This window comes from Xiphophorus hellerii, chromosome 3 (genome assembly GCF_003331165.1).
Source record: "Xiphophorus hellerii strain 12219 chromosome 3, Xiphophorus_hellerii-4.1, whole genome shotgun sequence".
Lineage (NCBI taxonomy): Eukaryota > Metazoa > Chordata > Actinopteri > Cyprinodontiformes > Poeciliidae > Xiphophorus > Xiphophorus hellerii.
Genome location: NC_045674.1, coordinates 19877973 through 19904851, shown reverse-complemented (window position 1 = coordinate 19904851; position 26879 = coordinate 19877973). Strand labels below are relative to the sequence as shown.

At 38.3% G+C, this 26879-nt stretch overlaps 3 protein-coding genes across 7 annotated transcripts in view; 1 reads left to right on the top strand and 2 right to left on the bottom strand.

Annotated features, from left to right (window-relative positions):
• The window catches only part of ptprub (protein tyrosine phosphatase receptor type Ub), a 231326-nt gene extending 225297 nt beyond the window's left edge, over nt 1–6029 (bottom strand). For all 4 annotated transcript variants that reach the window (XM_032558323.1, XM_032558324.1, XM_032558325.1 and 1 more), the window contains exon 1: nt 5775–6029. In XM_032558323.1, the coding sequence (XP_032414214.1) occupies nt 5775–5853 (79 nt within the window). In that variant the 5' untranslated portion in view covers nt 5854–6029. The remainder of the gene's footprint in view (nt 1–5774) is intronic.
• Nucleotides 6030–10131: 4102 nt separating this feature from the next.
• LOC116716921 (glucocorticoid modulatory element-binding protein 1-like) lies at nt 10132–25236 on the bottom strand. Its single transcript, XM_032557900.1, has 11 exons — nt 24509–25236; nt 22562–22692; nt 20995–21127; nt 20648–20706; nt 20323–20444; nt 18795–18898; nt 16893–17077; nt 16530–16673; nt 14711–14848; nt 13723–13830; nt 10132–13629 (listed from the first exon to the last, which is right to left on the bottom strand). Exons 3-11 carry the CDS (start codon nt 21108–21110, stop codon nt 13211–13213), a joined length of 1395 nt encoding a protein of 464 aa, XP_032413791.1. The 5' UTR covers nt 21111–21127; nt 22562–22692; nt 24509–25236; the 3' UTR covers nt 10132–13210.
• The window catches only part of LOC116716919 (discoidin, CUB and LCCL domain-containing protein 1), a 14228-nt gene continuing 11072 nt past the window's right edge, over nt 23724–26879 (top strand). For both annotated transcript variants that reach the window (XM_032557898.1, XM_032557897.1), the window contains exon 1: nt 23724–23916. In XM_032557898.1, the coding sequence (XP_032413789.1) occupies nt 23814–23916 (103 nt within the window). In that variant the 5' untranslated portion in view covers nt 23724–23813. The remainder of the gene's footprint in view (nt 23917–26879) is intronic.

Genomic DNA, 26879 nt, shown 5'->3' with positions numbered 1-26879 from the left:
TGGTTCTTCACTAATGCATCTTGAGCTCCTTTTTAGCTTCTATTCAGACAGATGCTTATTAGACTGAGCACATCTAATGGACTCTTCAAAGCCAGTATGTGTGAGAGGCAACTTTAGATGAAAAATGTTCCAGTAATAACAGTCTGCTAAACATTCAACTTCTAAATTGCTTCAGTATCATATTTAAATAATGTGAATATGAAAAATAATTCTCAACTGTTTTTAAACACCCAAGAATAAAACTACTCTCATAAGAAGAGTGTGCTAAATGTATTTGTGAATTAAATGATTTTATGGCCGCAAACACTTAAGTCTATTTACTTGCTTGATTTTATTAATTAATGGTAAAAATGGTCAAGACTGGCACAGTTTGCAACAGTTTCTATTTTTAAGACAGCGGAAACTGTGTGTTGTTTTATGTATTCTTATAGACCATAAAATAGCAATAACCCTCCCCCACCTATTTCTGCAAGCTACCAGTAAGATATGTTTAAGGCTAATGGTGACTCCATGCTGTCACTGAATGTCTCTTACATTTGCACTTTTTGTGGGACTGTTGCTCTCGCCACAAGTGTCTGTCGTCATACAGCAAAAGCAGCAGCGTAGAATCTGAAAGCACATTTTTCTATCTGTATGTTCAGTTGAACATAAACAAAACGGGAAAAATTATTACAATATGTCTTAGGGAAAAAAAGCAAGTACGTTTTTTTTCCAACCCTGTTGCTTATTGTTGCTTTTAAACAATAAGCAAAAGCTTATTGTTTAAAAGCATTACTGCAGTGAGTGTCATTCATCTGAAGCAGCAGCATAAAAACCAACTTTGTTCATGTTAATGTATAACTGCATCAGCCTTTCCATTCATCCATTTTCTATACCCACTTATCCTTATGCCTCAGTCTTTTTGGAAGACGCAGGGTACACCTTGGACAGGCCGCCAGTTCATCGCAGGGCAACACAGACGCACAGGATAATCAACCAAGGATGCATTCATTTATACCCAAGTAGAATTTGGAGAGCCCAATTGACCTGCCATGTTTTTTTACTGTGGAAAAAAAGGTGGAGTATCCAGACAAAACCCAAACAGAACATGCTAACTCCATATAGAAAGGCCCCAGGCCAGAATTTGGACCTGCAAGGCAAAAGTGCTACCAACTGCGTTACTGTGTTTTATAAATAGACAGTAAAATTGTAGCAATGTGTGTGAAGAGTGTAAAGAGAAACATATTACAGAAATTTAGCAGAAAGACCATTTCTTGCACAAGCAGATTTTTCTGTGCAATTTTGTCAAATTGTTTCAAGTCCAACTGACCTTTAATACTGAAAAGTTGAAGTAAAGCAAAACCAAGGGAGAGAAAAAACTTATACAGCCATCCATAGAATAGCAATGGGCAGAGAGTCTTAGATATGATCATACAATCACTCTACTTTGGTAGATCATCAAAAACCTGTTCTAGCATGGTCATCTACAGCTAAAATGTTACCTGAGCTAAAGTGTGAAGAACCCAAAATTAAACAGCATCACATTTTGTGCAAAAAAAGATATCTACATCAGTATTCTAACAAAATTAATCTCCCACCATTCAGTCTTTAAATGTGTAATATTGAATTATAATTTCAGTCCTGATCTTCAAAATATCTACAAATGAAACACAGGACAAACAAAATGGCCGAGTCTTGTTTTAAATAGAGCAGCTGTGAACATAATTCACATGAGTCCTCCTACTCTCATCGTGTTCAGGTACAGTATGCTGTCTCGTCATACATACTTGGCAAGAAATGGTGCACTGCAACAATTTCTAGCCACATATGATAAATGAAAAATGCTTCCATTTATAAACACATTCCTGTCATGCTTGATTTCTTCATTCGAGGATCATTTGATAATATCTTCATTTCCGAAAGCTCATATGTGCTTGTTGTACCAGATGAAGTTTCCTATGCTGATGTTTATGCAATTTAAACCAAAAGTCCTAAAGTGTTAGTTATTCCCCTCCACGCTTTGGCCAGTCAGTCTCAGCTTCACAGGCCTTTTCATCTCAGTCCAAGTGTTATCTCATTCAGTCGAATGAGCAAAAAGGATATTCTGCCTTAAGTTTAGATCAATCTTGGAAATGAGTCATCAGTCACAAGGTAATTACACCATTCAGTTGAGAATCTGCACTGTTAATAGAGGAGACAGTTGGTGTGCAAACAGCAGTAAAAAGGCAAATAGGAGAATTAAGAAGCGTGAAAGAGTCAGATAAGGTTCAAAACACACCAATTCTAACAATAACACCAAAAACTGGACAATTATAGCATATTTTTCCTTTTATCAACCACCCTGCAGTCAGTCGAGTGAAGGAAAGAGCCTCCACATTGCAAAGCTGAGCAGCGACAGCTAGACCTTTAGAAAATACAAAATGCCTTGAACTCAACAGAAAAGAATGAAACAAACAGTGCCTTGCAAAAGTTTTCATACTGAACTTTTTCACATTTTTCACAACCGCACACTTTATTGTATTTGATAGAGTTTCATGTGGCAATACAAACAATGGGAAAAGGAAGAAAGACACATCAGACTCATCCCCCAGAGGAAGTACAGTGGTGGCAGGATCATGCTGTGGGGATACGTTTCTTCAGCAGAGACTAGGAAGCTGCACAGGGTTGATAGAGGGATGTGTGATGCTAAATACAAAATGCTAAAGCCTTTTAAAACCATATATTCCTCTTCACACTTCATACACTATTTTGAGTTTCTCCATCACATTAACTCTCAATAAAATACACTGACATGCGGCTGTAACGAGGTAATGTGTCTATTAGAAGAGGTGAAATGGATAAAGAGTTCCAAACAGGGTGTGGCCTGATAAAAAAAAAAAGAGTGAATCAAAGCTGCCCTTTCATCTGTTTTCCACGAAGAGGAGGCATGACAAAAGGGGAGAAAAGCCTCAACACCTGCCAGCTGTGATTATTAAAGGCTAACGGGAAGGCAATGGCTTTGGCTGCGAGGCTCAGAAACTGAACTCCAAACAGCATGTAAATATTTGTTGACAGACCGTCGCACACAGCATTCCGTAGTGAAGCGTTGCTGTTCCATTCAGCTCTTTTAATTACCTGTACGTGTGATTTAATCCGTCAAATGTCTCAGCCCATTCCTCTTAATGACGTGCTCCACTCACTTCTTCTCATTTCTGCTTCAGTTGTGCACACAATGCCTACACCGAGAAGCCTTTCTAATGAAAACGAAGAACAGGCCCTGTCTTAATGATAAAAATATCGAGTGGATCTCCGTCTAAAGTTGTTGATCAGTGCGTCGCATCGTTGAAGCATCCCGGAGTGTAAATGTTATCGGTGGTAATGCTTTTTTCCCCGTTGGTTTATCTCCCCTGAAGAGGTACATTTTTGCATTTGGATGTGTGCAACAGAAACAGGCTCCCAGTTCATATCAGCTTTCAGGGTAAAGAGCCAGCATAGGGCTAATAGAACAAATACCAGACGAAATTCAGGGAACAGAGCTGAGTGTGCGCATGAATTTGAATGACTGCGAAAAGGTCTGTGTCGGATTCCCATAAAACATGTTTATTTTCAACCAGTGTGCCTGTCCACCTCCATGACTGATTTGAATTTTGAAAAGATTTTTATCCTGCTGAAACACTAGGGCCACAGATGACTGCAGGAAAAGGCTGAAATAACACAGTTTAATCAATAACATAAAATGAAATGAATAAAAAGAAGGAGTCTCCTCTATCTGCAATCCCAGAAGCCCAGAGGCAGCAGCTTAACCCACAGCCGGCCCAAAACATATGCAAATTAACCCTCTAGGGCTTCAAGGGGCCTCAAAACAGCTTGACTTCTCAATTTACCAATGAACTATGAATCATTTCCACCATGTTAGTCATAGTTTTAAAATTATATGACAATTTAATTTCACTGGTTTGCCATTCATTATCATTAGCCTTATTTCAGACAGCTGACCACCAGTGCACAGCAACCTTGGGGGAATGCAGTGAGGCATTACTCGAACTTATTTAAAGCAACTCTATTCACTCTGGAACTTTCTCTGAAATCCTTTTAAATGATTATGCAAATAATTAAGGCTTGGAGAATTTAAATGGCTAATGTTGTGGCACTTAATGCCAAATATAATTAGCAAGTCACATCTTAAAATTTCTGTATTTAAGAAATTCATAGTTGATTGCACAGTTAAAACAATTTACGCTGTCACAATGGTCCCAAACTAAATTCTGCTGAGGGTTCATTATGGTCACAGTTTTTGATATGGGTTATTTGGCTCACTGCTCAGGGTAGCATGTTATTAGGGGTGGCATGAGGTAGCAAATAATTACATAAAATAGTCTGCAAGTCATGGCTGTATGATGGTCTCCAATGTAATAATTAAGTATCACTTTTGGGGGCCTCTGGTCTGCATTTGATCTTCTCTGATTCAAAATCTAAAATTCTTTGACTTGTCAAACTTGATCTGGACGTCCTACAATGACTGAAGATCCTTTAAAACTAGTCTGAACACAAAAATGGTCATCTTGATTTTTTTTTTTGTTGTTGCTGATGTTCATTAGGAATTAATTTACCCTAGCATTGAAAGTGCAATATTTGTTAAACCTAAATTGCAATTTAGACTATCATTACAAAATTCTGATCAGTTTTCTTAAAATTATTGATAAACTCCTGTCTTGGCTTTCCTCAATCCCACTAATCCCGTGGGTTAAGCTTAGCTAAATGTATAATCAATATCGTATTAAAAAAAAATTGATAAAAAATAATATTAGTAGGGAAATTATAGCAGAAAAAAGCAGTTCATATTTCAGGTCAGACAATATTTATCGCTATATCCAAAACGTCACTGTCATAATGTTTTATGGTAGCCTACTTATGATATCAGACAGATCGGCTTTTTGTTTGTTTGTTTTTTGTCCCTATTGGTTCAATCCTTCTGTAATAAAAAGCTATTGGTTTTTGCCAAATGGAGTTGGTGGGTGCATGAAGGAGGGGCTCGCCCAGGGCGTAATAACTGCTGGAACCTGTACTGGTTCCACATCATCTTGCCCCGGCTCTGTGCTCACCTTGGAGGAAACAAAAAAAAGGACTCTGCAGCTTTGAGAAACGATGGGAACAAGTTCTCCATAAAGAAAGAAGGATTTTTGTTTATGTAATCAATGATGATTCCTGTGCAACAACCCACACGGGGATGTCAAACTTTTTATGGAGTCACTGAATCAACTATGAAACCTGATTCCAGAAAGGAAAGTCTGCAGGTTTTCAGTCTATGAAGGAATTGATTTGGCATGTGGGGGGATTTGGGAGACTTGCAAATATTGACTCACATCTTCTTCGCACTTTATACCTCTCTCTCCCCCCCTTCTTCTCTCTCAGTTAGTTGAGTTTTGTCCACATAATCAAATATTTTTAATCTACCTGGGAATTTGAGTGGGCTTGGGTCAGACAGATGCCGAGGACCGTGTTGTTCAGCAAAAATTCAACGCACTCCGGCGAGTGCCTTTCTAAATAAATAAAAATTGTTTAGGCTATGTCAAAAATATCGGATTCAGTTTGCAATAATGTGTAAGTTTTTTCCACAGTAATATTATCAAACTCCTAAGTCGCCACGGGACAAAAGCCGCAGATAAACGCAGGAACGCTGTGCTACAAAGTTGTCATCTTTCACCAGACCCGCTCCGCTTTTCCTCCCAGCAGACTTTCACACGCATGTTTGGAAAATAGAGAAAGAAAAACTTCCCAGCTCCGCTGTATGAGACTAAGATCTACACCAGTCTTACCTGTTGGCCCCTCGATGCCATCGGCGTAGATCTGGACACTTAAAATCAGCAGAAAGGCGCAGGTGTTCATCGTGTACATGTTTTAGTCCACTTTACATGTGACGAACAAGTCATTTCATTCACTCCGTGGGGTCCAGGAAGGCGGCAGCAGGCAAAGCGGAGTCCATCTATTTCCCTCAGTTTTGTTTTTTAACTGAGTGGAGTTTCCGAGACACTGGAGGGAGACAGGGCAGAGCTACTTCTGCAAACTGACGTCAGGGTAAACAGTTCAGGAGAAAAAATTTCTTTCCCGAGCCCACTTTCCCTCCCCAGCCTTCAGCTTTTCCACTCAAAGCATGAGCCGGGCGCCTCCAAGTGGTCAAATGTAGGAACGGCACCCCGGTATTCTGACATCGGCCAAGCACAACTCGACACCGAGTGTGACCGTGTGCTCAAAATCCCATGTTATCTGTCACATCTGTGGGAAATAGAAGATCTTTGGCTGCTTTGGAGGAACATAGCAGATTTTTTGTACAACGTCCTCTACTTGGTTGACGTATATTTTAGTAGCAGTTTGACTTGATATACAAATTCAAAAGTATTCATACCCTTTGAATTTTAGTTTTTCACATCGTCAAGTCACAACCACAAATTTCAATGTATTTTGTTGGGATTTTATGTGATAGACTTGCATAATTGTGAAGTGGAAGGAAAAACATTTTTGCAAATAAAAATCTGAAAACTGAATTGAGTTTAGTTTCAGCTAATATAAACCAACAGTTTGTAGGACCACCTAACATTGCAAATACAAGTTATCAAAGGTGTGTCTACCAACGTAGCGCATCTACAAACCGATGAGGTGTCTCTGCCTTTTTCTCTTTGCAAAATAGCTCAAGCTCAGTCAAATTGAATGGAAAACATCATTAAATATCAGGTTTCAAGCCTTGAAAGATTCTGAGTTGGATTAAGGTCTGGACTTTGGTTTTCAGATGTGTGGTCCAATTGTGGTTATGAATCAACAAGTTGATTCACAATCAGGCCTTGAGATCCTGATTGGAAATTACGCTAATTAAATAAAAATAATATTATCAAAACATTTTAATTGTACAAATTTTAGAAGATATGATGAAATTCAGCTCTTAAAAAAAGTAAAATACCTTTTGACACTGTCTCATCATTGCACTGTTGTTAAAATTTAGAGTATCTTTTCGCAGAAATGCTTGAGCGTCTGTATTTTTTTCTCTTTTCTGCCTCAAGTAGTAGTTTGCATGAAGGGAAAGATTTACATTTTGGTCTAATCTAATCAAAGAAACTTCTTGCAATTTCTCTAAAAAGAGAAGCATTGTTTAGTGCATAAATAATAAATGTCCTGTCAACATGTTGTCACATCATCTGAGCTGAGCATCTCTGCAGTTGCTGTGCCAGAGTAACAATAGATCCCTTGATCTAACCTGATCACGATGCTCTTTGTTCAATAATATTGTCTAACACACCACACAGAGCTATTTATACTAAGATTAAATAACACACAGCTGTCTAGAGGCAGTTGGAAGCACTGTATTTTATTTAGGAGTAACAGAGTAAAGTGGCCTCAATGCAAATACATGCCACATCTTTCAGATTTTTATTTGTAAACCATTAAAATAAAATTATGTGTCCTTTTTCTTCCACTTCTCAATTGGTGCAGTACTCTGTGTTGGTCTACCACAAAAATCCCAATGAGATTGTGATGTGACAATACGTGGAAAACCTCAATAAGGTATGAATACTTTTGCAGGGCAGCATAGTTTAAAGATGCAACATTTGGGATAAATTCAGACAGTGTAAAATGGTACTGGCTGCTGAAACATGAGTCAGCAGTGGCAACAGGTCTATGTTCTTGTTATTTCAGACAGCAACATGCCAGTCAACATTTGCAGTGCTACCTAAAATGTCACCCAGTCATGATTATTTTTCAAGTAGGCCCCGTTCCCATAGAAATTACAATGATTAACATGATTTTGTTTTGGGAGGTTTTTGTCATTTTTCCTCCCTTTGTTGCACTGATTTAATAATGTCAAGTTGAAAAGTGACAGATTAATTTTTATTTGCTGGATTCTTTTTCCAGAGATGCCAGTCAAGTAACACCAGAATGGGGAGTAAAAACACGTCCCGTCTTGTCGTTTGCTTCATGCTGCACCCCAAATCGCATAATGATAGCAAAACCCATGCTGTCTATTGCAGGATTGTGACACCCAGACTCTAGGTGACATTTATAAGCACAAATATTAACAAATGGCTGACACTGAGCTATTTTGCACAATACCTCAGAATGTCAGTCTTTATAATAACCTTATTATAATATAGCTGATGATGTGTTTACCTTGACAGAGCTAGTTAAAAATGTTATACATTCTTGTGTCTAAGAATTGTATCAGAGATCCATATATATAAAAATATCCTATACTGAAAAGGTTTGGTTTCCATTTTCCTTGTTTTTATTTTGTTTACAGCCGAGATAAGTCCTATATTCTCTCAGTTATGACAGGTACACATGCTTTTGCACCTTCCAATGACAGCTGCAAGGCATATTTCTCCATAAATTAGGAAGTTTGACATGTTGTGTGTATTAAATTTGCATCTGATGGGGTTACTTTTCTCCATCTCTAGCAACAGCTGGTTATGTTATTATGTCCTTGAAATGTTGGACTGCAGAAATCACTTTTGGATTTAATGAAATGTGCACAAAGCAAATGCAAACATATGGCACAGATGTAATAATTATTTCAAAGTAAGTGGTCTGACACATCTTTGCCAGCTCGTCTGATGTGTTCATAGACTTGTTACGTAAGTTGTTCATAAGAACGGACAGCGTTCTCATGATGTAAATGTAGCAAACAGGCCAGAGCAGACTTGATCTTTTGCACACATTTGACCGCTGCTACTATACTATATTTCAAAGTATCCTTGCCTGACCTGAGATAATAGACTCAGTCTATTGATAATGTCACCAACCTAAATATGTTTTTTACCCTAAAGATTTTTGTATAATAGAAGTGTTGTCTTAATAATCTTTAGTCATAAAATCTAAAAAAATATAATAATAATAATAATAACTTGTAAAAATTCTACCACAGTTATTTAATTCAAAGTGGGCTTTCCGTTTTATTCAATAAAATATCTGCTGGAAGCTCTGAGTATGAAACTGTTTCTGCTTGGAGGAAACATGATTTGCAATCTCTGATTGTTTACATTGTTGCTCTCTCACTTGTCTGAAGAATGTGGTGCAAAAAAAAGAATATTTTCTTATTCATTGGCCAGTACTGCAAGTTGTCCAAAGTCCATAACTGATTGGCTGATCAGGCTCATGTGAAGACTCCCTACCTAATGGCTGCTGGCTGCCAAGGCAGCTGAGTTCAAAGACTCTGACAGGAAACTCACAACTGAATTTTCTGTTGATGTTTTTTTTTTCTTTTTGCATTCCACACTTTGTTTATTGATCCAATTTTTGTATGAAGTTCCTGCAAAGTTTTATTTAGTTTTTCTTTTTTCACTTTTTTCTTTGTGTCCGATTAGGTTTCAAGTTCAAAGTGAGCTCTCCACTCTGAATGACCTTTTCATCTGGACTAGATCTTCACAGTTGTGTTAAGATTTTCCAGTAAAGTAAACTGAGAGGCAGCAAAATGGAAGCTACTACCCTGGTAACTTTTGCTAAAAGTTTAAGCTCTAATTGTCTGAGACTGTATTTATTTCACATTCCCCTTCAGAAAATGATCCTAAATTCTGATTCTATATATAAAGAGAAAGAGGTATCCAAATTAACTTGATCGGGGGGAAAAAGAATTGTCTCTAAAACCTAATTGGTGCCACAGCAGTGAGGAAGCATCTGTAACCAAGCATTTCAAATAACCAGCAATGAGTGTTTTCATATTGCAGATGTTTGGGGTTTTTTTGGCAAACGAGGAGAGAGCTTTTGTGTCCATTTTGCTTTGGACCTCTCACATGGAAGATGAATCATAAACCCATTTTGGCTGCTGCAAGGGAGGCCTGCAGCACTTTTTGTTGTAAACCTCATTTAGAACAAAAGAGCTGTTTTCTGATCTGAAACACTTAGGTGTGACAAGAAAGCAAAACAAGCAGGGGGGGCACTCTGCATTAACATCTAGCACAAAGGTTGATGTTGAAGCAGGCCCTCTTTGGGATAACACATTTAGCTGTGACTCGGAACTAAATTGGCTATACATCTTTCAATTTAGATGTTATGTGTAGACATTACAGCTGAATATTAAATTAAAGGTGGCCGAATAATTGTGTTTGCTATTTCCAAAAGGTGTTTGCCACATGGAGTCTAATATTATTAGAAGGGATTCATCCAGAAGAATGGTAAATAAACAATCCATTGCACTCCGGATAATTTATTTAATTGTATAGAGACTAACATATGTCAAGACGAAACCTGTAATTACACCTGCTTGATTTACGACAGACATGTATTTAAAGCACAATTATTGAAACAAAGGAAGTATTTTGATTGGGGTGTGTTTCGCTGCAATGCATTTCAATGTGCAGTAATGTGATGTTGAAAAACACTGGCGAATTCAAACAGCAGGACAGGTGTCAGCAGAGATGCTGAGAGCTATGGAGTGATGATAGTCATTTTATCAGACGTTTTATAGACTGCCACTCATAACCTCAGACAAACACCTACATCTGGACAGGCTGTGCTGTGCGCCAATGTGTAATAACATATCATCACAGTTCTAAGGGAAGTTGTCAAAGGCAACACCGTCACTGTCTATCTCATCCTCGGCATGCAGAGCGGTGCTGAGCACAAACAGGAAATCATACCAGGAGAAACGGCTGGATGATTATTTCTGCAGAAAGGCCGCCTTGACGAAAAAAAGTGACATCTGTGATCGTTGGGTTAGTGGAAGCAGATATGGTTTGAAGAAAACACGAGTTATGCTCTCTGATGTGTCGTTTACTTGTCGTTTACCTGATTTGAACTGTGGCATTCAAATCAGGGAGAAGTGCAAGAGAAGTGAAAGTTTTTAAATGAAAGAGAGCTATAAACCACAAATAAAATTTACCCATATGTGTAATAAATTTTTTACCTGCATTAAAGTTCAAAAACAGCCCAGGATAGAGTGTGTTTTGTGAATAAACTGATTTCATTTAATGGTTGATCAACTATCAAGAAATAACAAGTAAATTATGAAACACTTACTTTAATGTGTCCTTTATTATTTAACATGAAAAACAAATCCAATTCCTTTAATATAGAGTAAACTTCATAAGTTGCTAATAAAACTATCTCATTCATTTAAAGTAGGGTGCCAAAGTCCTCTACTCGAGAGCTACTCTGCTGCAAATTTTAGATGCATCCTTTCTCCAACACGCCTGAATCAAATGAATGGACTCGATACCAGACCTCTGAAAAACTGAATGACTGAATAATGATGAGGGAGCTCAGACATTTGATTCATGTGTGTTTAAGACGGGATTCATCCAAAGGATGGAGGAAAGCACAGATCAGGACTGGACTTAGGCAACTCTGATTTAAAGTGTATGTAGTTTGTAAAATATTCATTTAGTATTTGCATAGTTGCATCCATTACGGTTTCATTTTAATTTGTAAGCTTTATACATCAGCACATTCCACCACTGTTCTAGTCAACTGAATTGATATTTTTAACTTGGTGTGTAGATAAACCAATCCAATAGCAATTAAACCAATTCAATTATTATTTCTCTCTGCATATTATGTGCAATGAAGTAAAAATAAACAATAAAACCTGTTTTTACAATATAATTTGCAATTTAAATCAAAATATCCCACATTTAAATCTTGGCCACATTTAAAACATAAGTAAGTACGGTTACTTATTAGTTTGTTTTGTAAATTTAAACAACAAACTTGACTTGCAATAAACATGTCCTCTAATTCAAATTGGGCAAATATTTACAGCAAGATTAATTATGAAATATTTTTTAATTACTCATATTAAAAAACTATACATTTGTAAAAATAATAATAATAATAATAAATAAAATAATAATAATAATAAAGGAATCTTTATTATTAAAATTTTCTGTCAAAAGAGTTTGAGATGTCCTCTAAAATAAAACCATTTGCCCTGAAGTTTGAGAACATTCGCACAGTGTTCTGTCTCGACTGCCAATATTTGATTTATGAGGTAAGAATAGAGAACAGTGTTAGCATTACAAGAGACAGGTTCTTATTTTAGCAGCTTTAGTGCCTCAGTTAACCTTTTCTAGTAAAAAGGGAAATAATATACTCACTCAACAAGCACACACATCTTAACAAAATTCATAACAATGAACATCCAGTGGGATTAATAGAGTGAATTAATTCATTCATTCGTTGTTTAATATCCATAAATTTAACATTTTTATTTTCTCTCCTTTTTATCTTCCTTTTCTAGAAGCTACCCCTGAGTTTCTGCTTTTGTTTTGAGAACATGTCCCAGACCAGGACAAAAATATTAAAGACGTTTCTGCTGTATTTAATTTTGTGTCTTGTCTGTGTTATTCTTCCAACAGAAGATACACTGAGCTCAGTAATTTGGTGGATTTACATGGACAAAATCAGAGAGTGAGCTATTGCTGCTGTTAACCTTGTGTTCTCCGTTTGTACAAGCAGTACTTTCCAAGGACCAGCAGTACTTAGGTGCTTCTATGTCTGTCTCACTACTGTCCTCTTCATGTATTCAGCTTGCCTTCCTTAACCTTTTACCAAAAGGTCTGAAATGATTAACTGAATTTGACTGTAATTATAATTCGGATTAAGTTAGAAGGTATGTAGATCAGGAACTGACTAGATTTGATTCTTGATATCTTTTTTTAGATAATTGGAAATGAATTGGGTGGATTAATTTCCCTGTAAAGTTACTTGAGATGTAATTTGCTGTGAACTGAGATTACAAAAAAGGTATAGAATTAAAAAGCAAAATGGTATTTTAAATTCCTTGAATACTGTGTGTTTTATCATTATAAAAGCAAAAACTAAAAAATATATATATTAACAATACACTGTACATTACAGGCCAGGCAGTCAATAAAGTGGTTAATATTTTTTTCTTTGATTGAATTTTTCTTATAAAGTCCCTAAAACCAATGCTTATTGTAAACATCACAATTTGTCTGGTGTGTGTCTGTACCTCTGTTTCTGTAGTTATTACACCAAAAAAACCCATTTATACACCAGTCAGCCACCATAATGTAACCATTAATAAGACATTGTTCTTCAGGAAATTCTGCTGGAAATGTATGCCTTTATCTGGATCTAATTTATATTTCCACCATACATCTGATGGTTCTAAAAACCCAATCCAATAGACTTGGGATACCTCACAGTCAGGAAGGTTTGTTCCACAACATATTAGTGGATGTGGAGTCTCCACTGTGGGTTTTCATTTAATCTCTTACATTTTCCTCTCAGTTTGAGCCACAGAAATCTACTTAACGTTCTCGGTGCCATGTGAGCTTTTTGTCTTTCCAGCCTCATCACATCTGATCGGACCATCTCCAGGAAGAAGTACCGTCTTCTGTTTCATCTCTTTGTTCTTTCCTGAGGTATCTTTTTTCTCGTTGCCACCTTGGCCCACTCCATCTGTCCTGCCGGCTCCAACAAGGTGACTCCAGCCAGCGGGGGCAGAGAAATGGCTGAAGACCTGAGCATGAGATGCAGCAGATAAACCAGTGAAAGAAAGCGGACGGATCACTGTGTTTGTCCTTTCATTCAGCAGCAAGTTGTGCAAACAGCTTTTCTGCTGGCTCTGACGGTGAGGTCGGAGGTGTTTCAAGGATGAGGTCTTGTAAGATTTTCTTTGATTGCAGCTCTGCTTCCTGTGTTCCTCCGAGATCTCATCCAGCACTGCACAAAACAAGATGACAGTTAGTAAAATCCACCGGGAGCATCAACGTGTGGGTCATGTATCGGCTCTGGCAGCGTTCTCAACATACACACCGTGATGGATTTTACTCTCTTGGTTCTGAGTGCACCTAAGGTCCAAGGCTTGTTTCACTGAGTCCAAAAGTCCAAACATCTCACACAGAGAATTCAGTATATGAGCATCTGACACAAAAAAAAAAGTAAGCCAAAGTGTTGAATAACAATCTTTGTTCAATCGTACATAAGCAATTCAGGTGAAAAAAAATCTATATTTATTAGTTTGTTTTTCCCAAAACCTTGGCATTTACTTATATTCAACCCCCTTCATATTCGATCCTTTACAGGACCATGTACACCGCATTTACAGCTGCAAGTCCTTTGGAGTTTAGACTGAGATACATTTTTGCAAAACAGCTCAAGCTCAATCAGTTTTCAACAAAGAGCATCTGTGAAGATTAATTCATGATGTGCAGTTCTAGTTTTCTGCCACACATATTGCATGTAGGTCAAAAGGTATAATTTTGTTTTTGTTTTACCAAAGTTTCTTCTTCTACATGATTACTGTGTTTCTTGCACTGCAAAAAAAAACTTCTTATTGCAGTTTTCTGTCTGCCATTTTTCCAGATTGGCGGAGTTTACACCTTAGAGTTGCTTTTAATATAGACTTCCACCTGAGCTGTAAATCTCTGCATAAATTTTTGTTAAAAAAAAAAACTCTAAAACCTTCACAGTACATCTGGTTTTATAGTGTGTATAAATTACACACGTCAGCTGTATTTCATAGCTTTGATAGCTCTTGATTTTATTTACAAGTACATGGGGTTAAATACAAATGCATGCCAGACTTTCCAGATTCTTATTTATAAAGTATTTTAAAAGTATGGATGATTTTCTTTACACTTCATAATTTTGAACTACTTTGTGTTGGTCTGCCACATAATATCCCAATTAAATAAACAGAATCTTGAAATTGCAATGTGGGGAAAAAGCAAAAAGTTCAAGTGTTGTGAATACTTCTGCAAGGCACTATGTGTGAATGTGATGACACAGTTTGGGAGCGTACCTGTCTCCTGCAGGCTGCCGTTCTCGCTGCGAAGCTCGACACCTTGAAGGGTGTTCACAAGTTTAGCATGGAGACCAGACAGAACATCCACCATCAGGCCAGACTCCGCTACACCCCTCCAAAGTCTCATCACTCCACCTGAAGAGGATCGATTACATGATAAGAACTCTGTGCATATGAGAGTTTGGTTTTTTCCCTTCCATTAAGAGGTTTAAAAATGGCCACAGAGAAATTAGAGAAAGCCATAAATGCACCAGTATAGATTTGATGCACATGAAGATATGAATTCCAGTGTGGGATGCTGAATAAAAAAAAAAAGTAAAGAAATACAGTAAATATTAATAAGTAATCTGTGACAAATGTGGTGGAAAGGAGAAGCAAGGGGACATCTGGGGCTGTGATTTCAAGTAAAAAACATAGGAAATGACAGAACTAGATGCCATAGATGGATAAAAAACCATTTTAAAAAAGTGAAAGGGAGAAGGTGTTAAATAGGAAACAGTTGTTGAGAGAAAAGAGCAGGAAAATGGGTTAGGAAAGAGGAGCTCTCTGAAGGCAGAAAGGAGGGCAGGACGGATTTGAAGGAGAATGAAATATAACTTGATGTCGGCACAAAACTGATAAAAACAGAAGTTAGGTTAGGGTGATGAAGTGCAGAGCATGCTAGATGTGTTATCTTAGAGGAAATGAATGTATGCCCCCTGATGTTTGCTTAAACTCCTGTCACGGTGGTAAAATATTTGAAAGTGTTCCAGTTCCCATTTACATTTATAAGTTTGTTTAATTTATTCCTCCATGAGGGGAATACAAACTAGAATGAAGCGCATTTCCATTGAGCTGAACAGCTCCAGCTCAAGAGACTGAGCACGCTCGCTGAGAATTATCTACTTGTTCGAAACTCAGCGACAAGCAATCCTGAACGTGCAGCGAGGCGCTTCAATCTGCTTTTCAGGGCATCATCAGCGGGTCGTTTTACTGACTGAGCTCCGCCTGGAACAGTGCCTGATCAGGTCACCTTTAAAAGCCTTTAAATCAAAGCTGCAGCCCCGGCAAGTAAAAAGGCCACACCTGGAAATGTCAGCTGCTGTCTGCGGCTTTATAAATGGACATGACTCTTCCCCCTGACTGTGGTCAGCAACTTTTTAAGGACAAGTCGGCAGGAGCATCCCACAACTGCCGATTCAGAGGTTCGCCGGCTCGCTGTGTCAGAGAGGTCAAACCTTTCGTGGTTGCGAGAGGCGAGATGAGAGCGATGGGTGGACAAACCCTGTGTAAATCTTTTTGAGAACTTGCCCTACAAAAGACCTCTTCTCTTGAGAAAAGATCCTTTCTGCACATTATTACCATCTGGCAGATGTTTTTTATTTTTTTTGGTGACAAGGTGATTAAACTTTCCCCTCTACAGAACTGAAAATACAGTACCTTCCACAATTAGCATCTCTAGTACAAAAGTGTACACAAGCTTTAAAATGATTGATTGTAAATGCTTTTGCCACAGTTATCCAACATTGATCACATTTAAGTCTAGACTTGAATAAGTTTGGTTTTGGATCACTGTCCTGCTTCATAACCTTGATTTAAGATCTGAGATGAGCTGATGGTTGGACATCCTCAGGATTTTGTGGTAGAAGCAAAATTCATGGTTGAGTAATGAACCATGAATTTTGGGGCAGCTCAGCAGCCCCCAAAACTATCACACTGCCACCGCCATGTTTGAATGTTGATGTTACGATGTGGTTTTTTTCTGAAATGATGAATACCAGGTGACTAATTGAACATATACATTGAATCGATAGGCATTATTTTGTCTTTTATTTACCAAGTGAATCAGCTCTCTTCATGTTGGCAGGATGTCCGTTGATTGTGGAGTTTACAAGTGGTGTTGAACCATTACTCTGCTCTGATGCCGGTCCAATCATTTCCTCCAAAGACTCCTCCAACTCCACTGCATCGCCAGCTTCCCCTTAAAAAGGAACAAAGCAGACTTATTTAGTTAATAAAGGGCTAAAGCTGTTACGTTTGTGTAAAATTAGCTTCAAATTCTAAATATTTATCATATTTTGGTGCTTGGTTTCAAAGTGATCTTCAATTTCTTGGTTTGAAATTTCAATACTATAACAGTGGTTTAAGCATATGTGACTGGTATAAAAACAGGAAACTTTAAGTGCCAACTGTAATCTACCTGTCACTGTAGGCAGCTGTCCCCCATCAGGCTCGAGAGCCAAACAATACAGGCTTGGTTGCACCAAGGCCCCTGGAGGAGGCCGGGTGCTGTTCATCAGCACATCGAGCTTGGTGCTGCGGCAGGTGTTGCTGCACACTGACTCATGCTGGTAGAAATCTATCTGGCCAGAGTCCATCATTTTCCTGCAAAGGGGACAGGCGGGTTACAATAATACGGCAAAGTGTCTGTGAAAACATTTTTTTTTTTAGCTTTTGGAGTCGCATGGGGGACGTTTGGTCTGAACAATCCTAACAGCCTTTCGCTATTTTGTTTGATGCGGGGCTTGTTGGTCAGCCCTCAGGAGGCATAAAGATAAAAAGAACAGATATCGCCTGTTGGGTTTTGTGTGTTGCCTCCCAGCAACACCAACAGCAAGTGCAAACACGATAAAGAGGTGAGAAGTGCTGCTCGAAGGCTTATATGTGAACCATTTGATCCTGCTATCATCACAGTTGTGATTACCCACTGCCTCTGGTATGCTGGCTCAGACAGACACTTAAAACAGAGATGTGCAAGTTGGATTTTACATTAAAGAAATCCTGTAGGTGGTTCACTGCAGTGAATTCTAAAAGTATTAAAACCCCGTTCTTTCACATTTGATCATATTGCAACACACAAAATGTAACTGCATTTATTGGTTTTTCATATGACAGACCAACACAAAGTTGTGTGGATAAGTACCATGACAATAACATATATCTTTAAAATAACTATGATCAGTGCGGCATGCATTTGTAGGCAACTCCTCTACTGTCAACGCTTTGTAGAAACATCTTTCTCTTCAAGCGTTTGGAGTTTTCTCTCTTCACCCAGACTGAAACCGTTTCACATTCCTTCTTCACACAAATAGTTCAAGTTCAGTCAGATTGGATGTAAACCATCTGTGGACAGTCATTTTCAAATCTTGCCACAAACTCTGTCTTGGATTTAGGACTGGGCTTTGACTGAGCCATTCTCATAAAGAAATATGCTTTAATCCTAACCATCGTAGCTCTGGCTTTGGCTATTTTCCGGTTGGATGGTGAACATTTGCACCACTCTCAAGTTTTTTGCAGCCTCCTATCAACTCTAACCAGCTTCCCTTTCCAATGTAAAGAAAAAAGTTTACTAAAGCATCATGGCATCATCGACATTTGTCAAAGGGGGGATGGTGTGTTCAGGAGGAATTGCAGATTTGGTTTTCAGCCACATTGAGTGTGATGCAGAAGGTTCCCTTTTGGTCTTGTTTGAGCAGAGTGCCTTCTTCCATGTGTTTGTTGGTTTTGCCTCATGGCCTGTGGAAAACTCCTAGTGAAACTTTGAATGGTTGTCTTCCCACAATGACTTTCTTATTGCCACTACACGAAGGCCAGATTTGTGGAGTATAAAAAATTATCTAAGAGACCAATTCAACCTGAGCAGAGGATCTTTGCAGCTCCTCCATTGGCTTTTTTTTTTACTAATGTTCTCCAACAAACCTTTAATGCCTTCACAGAATAATGCACATATGCTGGGATTAAATTACACACCGTTTGACCCTATTTATTATCTCCCTGCAAAGAAGACTGGTTGCACTGGATTTTATGTAGGTGTAAATTAAGACGGGTAAAATACAAATGCTGATTTTTTTTTTTTTTAAACAATAAACAGGTATGCTACTCCTTCCATTTTTATGCTTTGTATTGGTCTATCACAGAAAATCCCAACAGATTACATTGAAGTTTGTGGTTGCAACATGAACAAATTTGGATGGTACAAGATACTGCACAAGTTATGACATTCATGTGTTTTAAAATAATAAACATGACCGTTGGCACAAGAAAGTGAAAATAAAGGTTGTTAGCAGAAAGACAGATGTTTCTTAATGTTTCATAATCTTACCTGAGCATAACTCCTCCCACTCTGATGGCTCTTTTCCAATCCTTCAGAGTGGCTTTTCCTGCCAAGTGTACAAACTGCTTGGGACTAATGAGCTGGTCATTGAACTGTAAAAAGCAAGACGGGGCAATTTATGCCATGTAAACAGTCATATAAAAAGTAAAACAGGCTGTTAACCCATGTAATGATTATCTTATGTTTTATTCCTGTGGAATAATTTACAATTCAACCAACCACACAAGAAATATAGAAAGGTATTAAGTTAATAACATCATAAATGTGTTACAATGTAGACGGAAATCTGTGGAGTTTGAAATGACAAAGGATGGGAGAAACCTGCCTCAAGCAATAGGAGTAGCAAATCTTAGCATGAAAATATAAATTACTTTTTTTGGAGGAAGCTCATTCATCCATTTCTTTTAGTAGAAAAAGAGAAATCATAGATTTGACACTGAGTTATTTCATCTGAACATTCTGGCTTTGCAAAATGTACTAAGAAAAATGTGAAGTGAATAATTTTTTTTTTTTTTTTTTTTTTTTTTGATTGAAAATCATTCCCCAACAGGAGATCCATCATGGAAAAAATGTATAAAAGTCTTTCAAAGTAGGAATTCAACCCAGTGTGCCAGAGCACTCAGCTGTGTATAAAAGTGGTGACAGGCACAAACAAATAGCAAAGCTTGCAGAAAGAAAACAGCTGGACCAAAGGCAACAAAGGTCAAAACACAAAGGGACAGGAAACTGAAAGTCGCACATCTTGGAAATTGAAAAATGCACAACAAACGAATGGAGGTAATGTCAGAAGGAAATAGAACTTATGTATAGAAAATCCAAATATAAAGCATTTCTAATATCAACAAAAAAAGAGACCATGGTTACTGTGGGTTAAAGATGAAAAAGCAGAGGTGAAAAACTGATGACTGGAGAAAAGTTGTATTTTGTGATAAATCAAAATTCAATGACGGGACGATGTTGGTCTTTTAGTTGGATAAAGATTCAGTGAAGCATCTAAACCTAATGTGTTAAATATCCAGAAGATTTCTAAAGCTACTGATAATGCATAGTTTTATAAGAAAACCAGTGGAAGAGTCAATCAGTACCTCTGCTAGTAATACTCAGATGGAGATTTAGGCTATTGTCACAAAGTCTCATGTTTTGTCACCTATTTTGGAGTATCATAAAATGTCTATTTGGTGGGTCTATTTGTCAGGAAACAAGGTGCATGTTTTCTTTGCAAAAAAAAAAATGTTAAAGCACTGTAAGTGTGATCAGTTTATTGAAATATGGAACAGTTTAACAGATTCTCTAAAAGTGTAAGTTTGTAAAACTCTTGTTTGGTAGAAGTTGAACTTGTGTCCCCAGGACAAAACCTTTTTCCTGATTAGTCTCTGATTTAAATGCCAAGATAGTAAGAGGAAGAATAAACCTAAAGGGACAACAATACAGCAAAGATTTTTTTTAAAGTGCACCCTGGGCTGGCTCTCCAGTAATAAATCAGCACTTCTTGGACAGACTCAGCATATTGACCTACCTTAACACATTGTACATTGATTCCAGGACAGACAAACTTCTTAAACAGCAGCACTGCTGTGCTGTCTCCACAAGTGATGGGGTAGCCGTACTCTATCTCTGTTTCATCGGCTTTACAGTCACCTTTACAGGAAGCGGCAAAAAATAAAAAATAAAAAAACATCACAGGAAGAATAGTCTAGCAATTACAACACTGACATTGTCACCCAGCAGTATGCTGAGTACTACACAAATTGATTCTGTTGTATGGAACAAAATGTGTGTTTTTGTATATGTTCATTAAGTTTTAAAGAGATAATATTTTTGGTTTGCATGCTTTTACTTACTTTGATGTGTCTCTATCGCTAAAACTGTGGTGGCAGTACCAGCACTGTCGCCATTTAGCCTGCAGAGGGCGACATAAATTCACATATGAAATTAAATAAACCTTACTTTACTTTCTCTGCACTGTTGTGTTAACTTAAGAATTTACAGCATATACAATACAAACAGACATTTTTCTACATCAGTTTAGCTCACACACAAATATAATGGGAAAATAATGGTTTTGTTGTTTTCTATTTTGTATTCCCTCCAGGCTTTGGTTTTTTAAATATGTGATTCTGAGATGAAGACTAAGATTTAAACTCCCAGGAAATAAGCAGACTTGTACCCCTTAGCGCAATCTTCTTACCCATTTAGCTGCAGGATGATTTGTCTCTGATGGTTGTTGTCCCTGCAATCCTGCTTCTCTGTATTAACCACCATGACTTTGCCTGAAGGCTCAGAGACCCATTCAGCAGCAGCCATCACACCTCCCAGCAGGGCTGCACAGAGACAACAGGTGAATCGCATTAATGTTCAGATCAAACACAAGTACTTTTCATTACATGTTTCGGATAAACATCCTTTCCTGTTGAGTTTTATAGTGTTTCAGAATTAATTCATGCCAAGGTTAAAACAGCCTCTGCATGCTGGGACTTTCTAGATGAGGAATGCAGCTTATTCAGAACATTTTCCAACTTTAGTGTGAGATGTCCCATACAGTTCAATAAAAAAAACAATCTATTGGATGGGGGATAAGAAAAACCACAATACCCTGGTTTGATTTATTGTTAGTATTCAGTGGTCTTGAGTTCACACCTGCTATTGTTTATAGGAAATTTGATCAACTTCAAGTTTATCCTGACATTTTATTTACATTGTTCAGCTAAACTCATTGTTCACAATAAGGTGACAAAAAATGAAAATAATTTGATTATACAAAAGCATCAGGCAACAGAAGAGACCAAAAGCTCCTCCAAAAAATATCATTACTAAAACAGTATGCCAAAAATGACTGTCTCAATGCCTGATGGATTTATCTTTGGTGATGAACTCCAAGGCTTTGAGATTAGAAAACACTCAAATTTTCCTAATCTTTAGCACCATACAAAGATCCTTTGCCAGAAGGAGCATGTTAGTGAAATTAAATAACTTGGAATATTTTGGCCTTAGCCGTAATCTCCAAATGTGGTTATACCTCTATTTTGATGTAAGAAACTGATGATGATGAATTATTTCAAAACCATTTCTTTTGTTGCGGTTAATGCAAATGTATCTTGTACAATTCAACTGACAAACTTTATTATCTATGAAGAACGTTTTTAAAAAGCAGCAAAAGTGTTCAAACAGCCGCAACTTCAACAACTGCATGACATTTGCTCGTTTGTGTCTTTCAGCAAAAACCCAGTTTTCAGAGAGGTTCTTGATGTCAATGTCCATTCATTAGATGGGCACAAAACAATCTATTGATTGTAATCCCCAATTACAGATTCTGCATATCTGTAATTGGGGAAAATTTGAAACAATAGTGGCATTGCTGTAGCAGTGTGTCAGGAAGGCTGTGAGGCCGAAAGTAACACAGAATAAGCTGCAGGAATTTTAATGTCTGGATTAAATGTAGAAAGTTAAACTTGAAATGTTTAGTCAGAGTGCGAGACAAGGCATGATGGGAAACTAATTTCAATTCTTATACTCTTTTCATAAGCTACTTTCAATTTGACAGTGAACGCAAATGCAGTTGAAGTCTTTGCAATAATAAAACAAAAACAGCCTATCTGTCAGGGAAACCTAACGAAAGCAAGACACAACTAATCACAGTATCAGACAGACTATAATGAACTCAATATATTTAGCTGTATTAGTCTGTACAGCTGTAAGCTGTATTATATTAGTCTACATTGGATTAGCATACCCGGACAGTTGCGTGCCTTGCTTACCCTCTTCAGAGTCTCACACTGACGTCTGTTGGTGCGGCATCACGCACTCTCCTGTCGTGCGTTCCCGTCCCACACAGGATCCACGGGGGGGAGTGGGGGGGAACGGGGTCCACTTCCACTCCTCACACTCTCTACGGTGTAAACAGCGTAAAACAATTAGTCCTCCGTTTGTTCAGAGGGACACGGCAGTATGAGCCAAGCTGCGTCGCTGCCCTTCCTGCAGCCAAGGCAGCGTTTGCCTGAGAAGCATCTGTCCCGCTGTCACGAGAACCGCTCTGTTGGCACGCGATGTGTAACTCGGTCAAATTGCTCCCGTGAGGCTGGATTTGAGCTCCACTGTAAAAGTTCACGGGCAGGGCGATTTTATTCGCCCGGTATTTAAATTCCTCCACCACAAACACGCACAGAAAACATAAAACACTGCATAAGATAGACTTCACTAATATCTGAGTATCGTATTCTTAGTGCTCTGGGATTACAAGGCAGTCGTATGCTTGACGTGTTCTGCTGTTGCCTATATTTCACCAGTAGATGGCAGTTTCGCACTTAAATTGATGACAACTACTGAGCAAAGGCACACAATAGGGATTCATAATTGTTGCTCTTTGTGATTTTGCGAGTTAAATGGACTGTTTCCGACTTTTGACAAGTCGCTGAGTGAGAACAACATAGCTCACATAGTGCTAGATGATTCTCACATTCCTCTAGTATTTTTCCTGGGACTTTAGTTTGTGTCTATCTGCACCTGTAGAATAACTTCTATCAATCTATGTCATTTACCTCTTTTGGAGGAGAATATTTCTTGAACATGCTCTCTTGGACTTCATGTTGAAATCATAATTGGACCATAACTTCACTGCTTTCTTCATGTGAAAATGTAGTCCCAGTGGATAGTGGTAGATTGTTTTATTTGTGAGCAAAAACATTTTTTTCCTTTCTTTATTGTCTTTGAAATAGTTTGCCGGTATGCTGCTTTTCGTAAACATAGCATTTACACAGGTAGTGTTATAAAAACCTCTACACCCCCTGTGCTAGAGTGAACAAATAGAGACACATTTGGAGTCCCATACATTTGGAATGGAATGCCCGGGATCATTTGATTGGTAGTCATCCTAACCAATAGGAAGCCGAGTTTAAGACTCGTGGCCAATAGTAAATTCGCAGGACTTTCTGCTGTGAGTTTTTATTGAAGCGAGAACTCGACCCATCGAAGTATGCACCTTACTTTTTTCCTCGGACAGGGCTGGAAATCATGCTTGGAAAGAGCAAAAGCATCGAGGATGGAATGAAGTTTGTTTTTGCTAGTTTTTGGATTACTTTCTGCGTCTGTTTAGGTGATGTTCGCTGTCAGGAGGGTAAGAAAAAGCCCTTTTCTGTTGACGCTTTCGGTAATAGAAACAAAAATGATTGCGACGTAACAGAATTTCTAACATCACGTTAGCTTTTTGCTGAGTAACAGCTGAAACTAAATACTGCAAAACATGTATTATTACAAGATAACACTTTGTTAATAACGTCGGAAAAGCGACAGGAGTTCAGGTAAAGCTTTAGGACGTGGCTTAATCTTTTAGTATCCTAACTTTCTAACTCATTTCTGAGACAAATATTTTATACTTGTTTCCCAGCTAACGTTTTTTCTGAAAGTTGGGACATATTTGCCGCTGTGTATGAGTCAAAATCAAGTTTTGATTAATGTGTTTGTGAATAGGACTGTAGAATGCTGTATCTTATAAAGCACATAGGTACAAAGGTCGCCCATGTGGTATGATGGACACATTCTTTGAATACTCTTCCTTGTCCATGTGTTTACCTGCTGCTCCCAGCTATCCTTACCACAGGCTTTTCCAAACTGCATTCAAGCCCCCAGCATGAATCACACTGACCATATTTACACACAGAGGCAAAGAGAGACAAATGGTTACTCCAGCGTAGACTATGACTACACACCACAAATCATCTTCTTTGTTGTTTTCGTCTGGCTTTTTGGCTTTGGTTTCCTCACATATCGGAAGCTGATTAAGTCCAGGGCGAATGGCAGATCCTGAATCGTGTTGTTGAAATAGTAATCCAAAACAGGTTTTGGGAGCTCTACTTCAGCCTGTTTTCTGTTTTCACTCTGTAGTGATTGGCAGATTGCAGGGGATAATCCTATGAAGTGACAGGTAGGACAGGTGAACATCCTGTTTGCCAGTGTGGACCTGTAAGAACCTGCCAGCAAAAAAAAAAAAAAAAAAACTTAAGTGGAAAAACAGCATTTGCTTATTTAACACTTTAAATTCCTGTTTTGTTGATCTCCTGAACTGGTCAGAACAAGCTGAAGTCATACTGCACCTCCAACTAGTGCATAAGTGTACAACAAAAACACAGGCTTTCAGTTATTTCTTTCTACAAACAAAAGTGTGCCCTGAATTTCCAGCTTGCCATCTAACTAGCTTCTCTTTCACAGCTGAAGAAACATTCCCACTGCCTGATGCTGCTATGTTGGCCCACTGGGAAATTGTTAAATGTCTCTTTCTCACACAAACGGTGTCGTGTATGCTGGCCAGAAGGTTTCATTTTGGTCTCAAGTGACCGGGGCATCTTGTTTTCACATACTTTTGGATTTCTTTGAACAAGAACTTTCATCCTCATACTTTTACAAAGAATACTAGATTTGCAGAGTTCACATGTAAACAGATTCTCTACCAGAGCTGTGTCTCACTGCAGCTCCTCCAGTGCTACCATGGCTGCAGTACTTATTATTCTCTTATTAACACACTCTTTGTTTGCAGTTGTCATTTTACCCTTTATATTTTTCAGATGATGGACTAATCGGTGCCCTTTAGATGTTCAAAGGTTTCTTTTTTATAACCAAACCCTTCTAAACATCCCCAAAACTTTATCCCTGACCTTTCTGTTGTGTTCCTTGCTCTTCAAGATGATGTTTGCTTTCCAATGTTCTCTAACAAACTTCAGGCCTTCAGAGAAAAGCTGTATTTAATCAGAGATTAAATTACACACAAGTGGACTCTTTCTACTACTACTTGATTTATTTTTTGTTTGTATTATCAAAGTAAAGTGGGTTGAGCACAAATTCATTTTTATTTGAACCACATTCTGATAAGCATCGTGTCTCATTTTTCTGGCACTTTTCTGGGTTGCTTTCTGCTGGTCTGTCACATAAAATCCCCAATAAAGTGCTTTTGAAGTTTGCGGTTTTAAAACGTTTTAATAGGCGCGTAAATATTTTTGCGAGGCCCTGCATCGGCTCCTTGATGCAATCAGAACCAGACGGGTTTGTCAGAGTGACTGCAGGTGAAGGAGTTCAGCCAGCAGGAGACAATTAGCAGCCACCCAGAACGCAGCCGGCACTGCCGCTGTTGTGGCCTCCCACCGGAAAGTGACAGATCCATGCTCTGGTGCCCACAGCAACAGCATGTCACTCTGGCATTTCCACAGAATCCTTTGGGGAACCGAGAAGGGGAAGCAGCATTCAAAGGTTTGTGGTGGGATTTGAAGAGCTGTTGGGAAGTTGGGGGTGGCTAGTGTGATGCAGGATGTGTGACACAGGGACAGAGGAAGGTTATCTGGGGATTTAGGAGCCATGTATGGATGGGTGGAGGGGGGTGGGAGATGTTTAGGCTCAGTCTGGCCTCGATGTCTTACTCAAGTTTTGACCATTCTCGGTACGTGTCACCTCCGGAGTTTTTGTGGGGGCTTCAATTTGCGCAAACAGTTTCCACAGCACTAATCTCTGACTCAATTGACTCTTTTTTTTTTTTTTCCTATGAGCAACACAGATATTAGACGAGGTATCTAAATATTTGTGTTTTCTGTTCCAGTAGAAGCGTTTTAGTCAGCGCACTCGGGTCAGAGGATGTAACAAATTAAAGGCTGAAATGTTTTTTTTTCCCATATGAATAGATTTTCCTCCAAAATATGCAGTTCTTTGTATTTTAACCTTTGTTAATATAAGTATTTTGGCAACTTGTTCAGCTTATGCTATAGTCTGAGGAATTTCCTTCACAACTAGTTGTGTCATCACTCAGTTATGAATATAAACATGTCCAGGTCTGCAGGGCCTGTTTTGATTGGACTTGTTACGCATTTGTCCTGAAATAATGCTTCACCAAAGCCTTTAATATTCGCTTTATTCAATTTAGGAAAGTTATGACAAACCTGTCTGCGGTTAAGATGATTTGCCTTTGCTTAAAGTGCAGCCAATAATTCACTTCTCACAGCTGGTTTGAAAGTAAAATCTGTCTACATGAATACCGAGCGCAGACGATAGTCCTTCAAAAGCTACATTTGATCCTTTTGGCCAAGTGTGGCAGAAAAC

Bases quoted from the DNA above. Each gene is read 5' to 3' on its own strand.
- LOC116716921 (XM_032557900.1), bottom strand. From the start codon at position 21,110: ATGGCTGCTGCTGAATGGGTCTCTGAGCCTTCAGGCAAAGTCATGGTG. The intron at 20,445-20,647 runs GTAAGTAAAAGC...CTTCCTGTAAAG, and splicing joins AGCGATAGAGACACATCAAA to GTGACTGTAAAGCCGATGAA. The intron at 14,849-16,529 runs GTAAATAAAAGA...GATCCTCTTCAG, and splicing joins GAAGAGAGCTGATTCACTTG to GTGGAGTGATGAGACTTTGG.